This window comes from Cydia pomonella, chromosome 21, assembly GCF_033807575.1.
Source record: "Cydia pomonella isolate Wapato2018A chromosome 21, ilCydPomo1, whole genome shotgun sequence".
NCBI classification, from domain to species: Eukaryota; Metazoa; Arthropoda; class Insecta; order Lepidoptera; family Tortricidae; genus Cydia; species Cydia pomonella.
The window spans coordinates 9,842,724-9,851,039 of record NC_084723.1 but is presented as its reverse complement, the minus strand read 5'-3'; the positions used below and the strand labels follow the sequence as shown (position 1 = coordinate 9,851,039).

The 8,316-nt window shown below is 37.1% G+C and overlaps 1 protein-coding gene across 3 annotated transcripts in view; it reads right to left on the bottom strand.

Annotated features, from left to right (window-relative positions):
• Nucleotides 1–1,639: 1,639 nt before the first annotated feature.
• The window catches only part of LOC133529481 (soluble guanylate cyclase 88E), a 184,645-nt gene continuing 177,968 nt past the window's right edge, over nucleotides 1,640–8,316 (bottom strand). For 2 of the 3 annotated variants that reach the window (XM_061867195.1, XM_061867196.1), the window contains 7 exons: nucleotides 8,089–8,316; nucleotides 7,559–7,789; nucleotides 6,996–7,163; nucleotides 6,475–6,574; nucleotides 5,475–5,553; nucleotides 3,359–3,446; nucleotides 1,640–2,896 (listed from right to left, as the gene is read on the bottom strand). In XM_061867195.1, coding sequence (XP_061723179.1) covers nucleotides 2,607–2,896; nucleotides 3,359–3,446; nucleotides 5,475–5,553; nucleotides 6,475–6,574; nucleotides 6,996–7,163; nucleotides 7,559–7,789; nucleotides 8,089–8,316 — 1,184 coding nt within the window. In that variant the 3' untranslated portion in view covers nucleotides 1,640–2,606. Of the gene's footprint in view, nucleotides 2,897–3,358; nucleotides 3,447–5,474; nucleotides 5,554–6,474; nucleotides 6,575–6,995; nucleotides 7,164–7,558; nucleotides 7,790–8,088 lie in introns of those variants that run through there. The other variant, XR_009801142.1, reaches the window with a different exon arrangement.

Here is an 8,316-nt window from a genome sequence, read left to right as displayed (position 1 = left end):
GTCTCTTGTCACCGTCAACGTGCCTGCGATACTCGAGCCGGCCTTTCGATATAGATTTTTAGTTCTTAATTAGTTTAAGTTTGTTTTGTACTTACATTTACATTTTATTCATTAGTTAGTATTATATGCATTCTGTGTTAAGTATCTAGAGCTAGAAAGACATGCAATAGCACTCAACTTTTATTTCATTTTATATTTGATAAAAGACAAAAATAGACGCGTGACATGGCGAGAAACAAGACAATGAATTTTGCTTCAAGCCAATGCATGCAGAAGTGCTGTATAAGAGGATGATATGAATTGGACAACGCTTTTTTAAAGGAAGTCAATTTTTTGAACAAAGTCTTATGCAATTTTATTATGTTATCAAAATAAACTAGATTAAATCTTACTATTATGGGTCCCATTACTGAGTCGTTTGATCTACATGTGTAAAAACATAAAAAAATATATTTTATCACTAGACGAATTCCACTGCAAGGCGCGAGATTCAAATTTTACCATGGGAGTTCGATCCTTCGCACCTACATTATTCTTTGCCGCCTTTTTCTAATGACAAAGCTGTCTTGCCAGAGTATAAACGTTTAAAAAATATCAGAGTCAGTAAGAATAGGTATATTTTCTCAAAATGACTAAGCATTTATTTCAAATTGGTTTACTAAAGAATGTTTAATTTAATTAAAATAATGTTTGCCGATATGCTCGTAGATCAAAATAAGTAACATATCTAGGTTCAACTGTGACACAGCTCAATAATTTCGTGAACTTAATATATTTTATAATTAGTTTACTAAGTGCCACTGTTGGATAAAAATATTGAATACAACAAGTTTATTGTGTCTAACACTGACACACCAGGAACATCCAGAATAAAAACATTGTCTAACTTACGAGCTAAAATACCGAAAATATACTTACAATACCATATTACGTTTCATTTGGACCTAAACATGGAAAAATAATCTCATTTGGTAACTAACTACATACCTACCTTTCTTTGGATCTAGATTATAAATAATAATTTAGCTAAAACTGTGATCAGAAGTATGTCTATGCTTTTTATTATTATTTCTCTCTTTTTTATAATTTTATATCTTTCTTTTTCCAATCAAATAATAACTATTTCGTTGCGAAAACCTCTACCAATAAGTCTTACTTTAATCCGCAATGCAGTTATAACGTTTATAAAATATTAAGTATCTATTTTTAATTCCAAGTATACATCAATCTATATTAAAATTCTATAGAAACCACTGTTAAACAGTGTCAATAAATTTTATGATATACGATTTGGTATTTTATTTCCTATTGTCATCGTGTAAAGCTCTTTTTAACTTGATAGCTACAATCTTTGGAGTTATCTTTGGAATGGTAATGCCCATAAAAATAACAACTGGGTCATTGAACAATTTTGTGTTCATTTTTTTTACTGGAATAAAATGTATTTATATGCTCCCAAAATATTACTAAGTATTTCTTACTTAAAAATGATATGGATTATGGCTGCACAAATTTTTGTTAAAAATATATTCAATTTCTTTTACAATTTATGAAATTATTGTAAAATGGTTACGCAGGTGTATTTTTTTTATACGAACAGTGTCAGATATATTTTTTAAGTTTATTAATAAAAAAACTATGTATAAATTTATTGCACTTCATGAAAAATAATAGCCTTTTAGATGAAGCAACAGCAACCTATAATATTTGCATAAAAAGTACATTTTCTTCAAAAATACTAAATTTGTTTCTAATGAGTTATTTATAGAGTGCGTTCTGTAATGTTCTAATTTTAATTTCTTACGTATGACATATCACTGAAATGTTTTTACGACTGGGTAACAATAAAAATATGTCATAAAAACTATGGCCATATCCATGTCACGAAAATAATGTATATAAATGTATGAGTATTTTTTATCGATTCCAATGTCAACAAATAAAATAATACTTTCCCGGACTAAATAATTGTGATAGCACACCTAGTATTCTATCAGTATGAAAATAAACTAAAATATCTCTTGCGTTCACTATATTCTGATTCCAATAAGTAGATGCTTACACTAGTAACCGCATAAATTACTCACTTAGACTTGAATATTCATGGAATGTCAGAATCTATAACATGAATCCAGGAAGCTCACATGTAATTTGCAAGAAAAAAATGCCCGACTGACTTGCATTTTTGACAAAAAGAAAGATATTACATATTTCTTCTGTCGGTTCTGGTCCTGAACTCTTCTGATTCTTTTTCTGATCAGATTCTGGTTGACTGAATTATAATACTAAATCAATTATGATAATACTTATGACCTAATTTTTGCTTAATGTGACCAATCAACAACATCAATATTTCTATTATCCTTAACCGATGGACTCAATTCGATAATGTAATAACAGCACATCATATTTGTGACATGACTTTCTTATCACGAAACAGCGTTGACATTTCTCTGGCGGTGTATAGATGGCGGCGGTGTAGTGTATAGACTTCACCAAATTGTTCGATATCTGCTGTCATCAAATAAGTCAAATTGAGTCTCACTAAGTTTTTAACGACATAATAGGCCTATTTAAAGTGTAACTACCCGTGTTCAACTGAAAGCCTAAATAAGTTGACAGCTAGAATTATTTTTATGTCTCACGTGTGGGTTTCCGAAAGCGCCACAACACTGGTGGTGATTAACGTTCTTCGTGTGATGGTGCCCGTGGACCGGGGGGTTTTTATCCTTTAGGGATTCCTTGTGGGGTTTGGTGACGCAGGTTTTGTGGGGGGCTATCCGTGCTTTAAAGCGTCCTACTTTGCCAGATTTGGGGTTTTCCGCTATGCCTTCAGAGACGGTGCAGATGTGGGTATTGCTGAGCTCGTGTGCGTCTTGGTATTCTGTGTCGGTTTCTGAAATGGTACAATAGAATTAGGATGACTCTCGGTCCGGGTTCGGGCCGAGGTGTCCGACACTTCAGTTTCCTACAGAAAGCATCACGTGATCTTTAAGTATACTCCGAACGCGGACCAGTCTAGCGTGAGTCATCTTCGACACTTATCTCCAGGAGTACTGTTAGAAAAAAAAACCCGATCTAGGTTCTAAGGGGAAACCTAAATATAGCTTATAATTAGTTAATTTTTTGTGTAGGGAGTCCTGTAGGCAATATCGGGATGCAACTTTTATTATTATTCGCAATAACGGAACGGAAATAATTCTAATATTGAAACATAATTTGAAACCTATGTTCCTCTACGCTGTGTTGATGTGACGAATCTGTGACGACGCAAGCGGGCGGCGCCAAGTATGCTGCGTCCGTTCGAGCCATGCACTGTAACGCACTGGTATTATACAGAAAGGTATGTTATAGTTACCTATTTCCTCTGCGCTGTGTTGATGTGACGAATCTGTGACGATGCACGCGGGCGGCGCCGAGTGTACTGCGGACATTCGAGCCACGCACTGTAACGCAGTGGTATTTGTATAGCCAAAGTTAAACCTTATTGGTAACATACAATATTAAATTGAAGCTACATTATATTCCTGCAAACAAAACTAAGCTGTTCTATGGGTAGAAATGTTCAAGGTTTATCCTCCTGAGATCCAGAAGCCGTTTTGAATTTAGAACTTTTAGTTATTCAACAAAAGTTTAGACTAGGTTGTGGAATATGTACATAACTTTGTACGATGGGGTCTCAGGAGGTTAAGGTATGATATGATATGACAAGTTCTATTCTCCACATGAATATTTTCCATCAAAATGCAAAAATAATTACGTAGTAAGCAATAGCAGTTTAGGTTTAATTTTTGATCGAAAGAAATTAAGTACCTAAACATAAAGAGTAAATAGAAATATAAGCTAAGCGTCCTAGACGTTTAACTGGTGGAATTCGTAAGTTCTTTAACACAATTTATTATTGTTATAGAAATAGTTAAGTGAAAATTTCAGTGGTTGACAGCCATCACTACGAAATCATTACGAAATAAGATTCAAGGTGGCAACTATAGGTCCAGTGTCAAACACTAGAATTTAATCGTTTACATATAGGTTATTACAATTTATTATTTCGCTGGACAATGTCTGCTATTTTTTTTTCACTATTTGTTAGGGTGACAGGTGTCATCTCCATATAACTTACAACCTAAAAACGCCAAATGCCACAAAATTTTATTCAAATAACACATGCCAGTATAGGTAATAAACTTAAGTAAGTCACCTGTTGTATGTATTTGTGACGTGTTCGAATAGACAATACATGTTTAAAAGACACACACAAACAAAACAAATGTCTATTCGAACACGTCACAACTACATACAACAGGTGACTTACTTAAGTTTTTTACCTATATCGAGTTTGAAAAATACTATAAGAGCGATACTACATTTTTAGGGTTCCGTAGCCAAATGGCATAAAACGGAACCCTTATAGTTTCGCCATGTCCGTCTGTCTGTCTGTCTGTCTGTCTGTCTGTCTGTCTGTCTGTCCGAGGCTTTGCTCCGTGGTCGTTAGTGCTAGAAAGCTGAAATTTGGCATGGATATATAAATCAATAAAGCTGACAAAGTCGTACAATAAAATCTAAAAATTTAATTTTTTTTAGGGTACCTCCCCTACACGTAAAGTGGGGGTGAATTTTTTTTTTTCGCTTCAACCCTAGTGTGGGGTATCGTTGGAAAGGTCTTTCAAAACTAATAGGGGTTTTCAAGAATCATTTTTTGATAAAGTGAATATATTCGGAGATAATCGCTCCGAAAGAAAAAAAAAATGTGTCCCCCCCCCTCTAACTTTTGAACCATAGGTCCAAAAAATATGAAAAAAATCGTGGAAGTAGAGCTTAAGAAAGACATTAAATGAAAACTATAGCGGACATGATCAGTTTAGCTGTTTTTGAGTTATCGCAAAAAGTTTTTCCTTCATAGTAAAAAGACTTACTTTAATTAGGTACTGATTATGCAAATTTGCCTATTTGTTTAACTCGGGTGAAAGGTACCGTTTCATCCCTTGGTTAACAATTTACTATACTTTAAGCTCCAGTTTAGCTTATTGTGACGGAAGAGTAACTACGGAACCCTACACTGAACGTGGCCCGACATGCTCTTGGCCGGTTATTCTTTATATTAAAGTAATTATTTAAAAATAGACATCTCGGGCAAGAATCGAACTTGCGACCATATTTCTTTAATATAAATAATTGTAGTATCGCTCGCAGACGTTTCTGCTTGATATAAAAATAAATTAGTTTACTTTAGGAGCGTCAGGAAAATAACAAATAGCCGGTCAAACAACTTTGTCAGTAGAAAAAGGTGCGAAATTCAAATTTTCTATGGGTCGATAACCCTTCGCGCCCACATTTCTTAAATATGCCGCTTTTCTCTACTGGCAGAAATGGCTTGACAGACTATAGGTATCTCTCTTTATTGATCCCAGCAGAAAGTGCCCGTAGGTAATTAAGTACTAGAACACACTAAAAATTTGTCATATAAAACTTACAGCTGCATCTCCGAAGCTGTCCTCCCTTTCTTTGGAGGGGGGCGCGGTACCGTTTCTGCAAGGGGACGTCGCACTGTAACTACAGATGGACGAATGACAGTCGTTGACGTGTTATTTCTTAGACTAAGGGCCGGTTGCACCTAACGCAGTTGACGGACTCACTAATGTCACTTGGCCGTGAACTATGAGTCTTCCCATACAATAAATTTTAGCGAATTCTTTAACGGTGATAGACGGTTTGACGAAACCAACCCTAAAGAGGTAATTCACTTTTTCGGATGCAAAATTAATTCTGATTCTTAAATTACTATTAATGTTTTTTTTTTTTAAATACCACGACGTTGGCAAACAAGCATACGGCCCGCCTGATGGTAAGCAGTCACCGTAACCTATGGACGCCTGCAACACCAGAGGCATGCGCGTTGCCGACCCTTTAAAAACCTGTACACTCCTTTTTTGAAGAATCCCATACTGTATCCCCTCGGGAAAACCTCGGCAGGAAGCTCATTCCACAGCCGAAGCGTTCGCGGGAGGAAATTCCTCTTAAACCGCACAGTACGCGACCATTTAGGTTGTTTAAGGAAACATAAAAAAAATGTGTTGCGTAAAGGTACCCATTAGATACCCATTAAACAAATAAAAAAGTATAGTGCGTGTTTTAATGTAAGGGATAAGAGATCCTCCATAAAATAGGGAAAAGCGTGAAAAACTATTACGTTCCTTATAATTTTACGATAGTGAAAGTGAAAGTGAAAGTCAGTGAAAGATCTAACTGTTTGTAGGTTTATAAAAGGGATTTAAGTATTATAAAAGTGATAAACATGTAGGTTTATAAAAGGGATTACATATATATAAAAGGGATAATACTTATATTATAAAAGTGATAAACATATGAACGAGACAGTAATAAGGTTCCGTTTGGCACCGTTCGGTAAAGGAATCTAAAGAAGAAAATGTGACATATGATCAGTTAGTTAAGGTGAACTTAGTGTCAATTTACCAAGTAGAATTGAGGCTGTCGATGGTCCGCGTAGGATCTGTGGCGAGTGACTCTGCATCAGCCCAGTTGCCGCCCAGACTCGTCGAATTTGACCTCGAATCTGCAAACATGGTGTTAGAAACTGAAATAATTCCATGTACCTAAAGGAAAAGTGACTAAGCCCTCTATCTCGTATCTAAGGCCAGATTCAAACAGGCGTTTTCAGCTTTCGTGACTAAAGTCATAACCTATAGGCCACCCATGCCATTTATGCCTGTTCTGCGTGTCTAAAAAATCAAGTTGAAATATGACTTCCTTTTGTGTATTTCATGTTATGCAGGTGTTTATAAAATGCTTCTAATCTGATCAACTGTATTTTTAAGTACCATGCAGACAGTGTGACAGTAATGCAATAAGGACATATACACTAAGATAAGAGAGAAAGGGCATACCACTGGCATAACGGAACCTGAGTTCCGAAGCAGTATCGTTGGACAACTGTGGAATATACGCTAATATGAGAGAGAGAAAGAGAAAGATACCTCTGGGCTTCTCGGTCCGGTTCGGCGAGTTGGCTATGCTCCGTCGTGCGACATCTTGGAACGTGACAGGCGAGTACATCCGTCGTTCTTCCACTGGTGACGTAACTGTTGGTGTGGCGTGCCCCTGGCTCCGGACAGTTGGGGTTGAAGGCTGAGCTAGCTGGTTCCCTGAAATCATTTGTTTAGAATATAAGGAATATTTGATGATGACAAAGCGTGCCAAACGTTTCATGCCAGATTTCGTCGGCCCGACAAGGGTCCGATTGTTTTTTTTTGTAGACACTTTAGTTTTAAGGGACACGTGGCTTTCTTCAAGCGGCCTAAACAAAAGAGAGGAATACAATTAGGGTTGCATCAGCAGAAATGTGACTAAATGACACGACTCTGAACTGAACCTGAAAGACTGACCAATGAGTCTGGTCCAGAGTTCTGCACGGCATTCGGCAGAAATTGCAAACCATTGCTCTTTTTATTCAAGAGCTGCTGCGTGGAACACTTAGCGATGGACTCTCTGACGTCAGCCGCCATATCAACCATAATCTGATTCAATGAAATGACTTTACCTGTTAGACTTGCCAACGAACTCGGTCCAGAATTCTGCGCGGTATTGGCCGCCTGCAAAGCATTGTTCTCTTTATTCAAAAACTGCTGCGCGGAATACTCGGCGATGGAGTCTCTGACATCAGCCGCTCGCTCCCATTCTGGCTCCATGCCTGGTTGCAGTTGGGGCGATATCACCTTGGTTAGGGACGGTCTGGACTCTCTGCCTTCGAGCCAGTAGGTCTTCATTGAGCCTGGAAATTGAAATTAGTTACAAGTAGGAGTCTTCTAGCGGTAAAATTACTAATTTCGGGTTTTAGAAGGTAGCATTAAGGTAAACCTTCTGGTAAATACAGAGAGTCTTATGACTGTGTGTAAAATAAACTATCTAATAGAGTGAGGTAAGATTTGTAGGGGTTTTCTTAGTTTTGCAGATACTAGAATCCGTCATCTTAGGTCTGCATTAATTTAGCATTGACACAACGTTAAAATTATGTGAAAATGGGACGTTTAAGGAGCAGCTGCAAAAAAATAAATACATATATGCACTAACCTTTTCCTTTAACCTGTATTTCTCCCCTCTCCTGCACCATATAAGATGGTGAGAGTAGCTCTTGCGTTGTCTGCGATATATGGATCCTCATGGCTTCCGAGGTGGACTCCATACGCGAAGCAGTGTTGACGGAGTCTCCGAAGAGGCAGTAGCGAGGCATCTTGAGACCTACGATGCCGGCAACCACTGCGCCGGAGTGGACGCCCACTCTGATTGAAAGATGAGAGC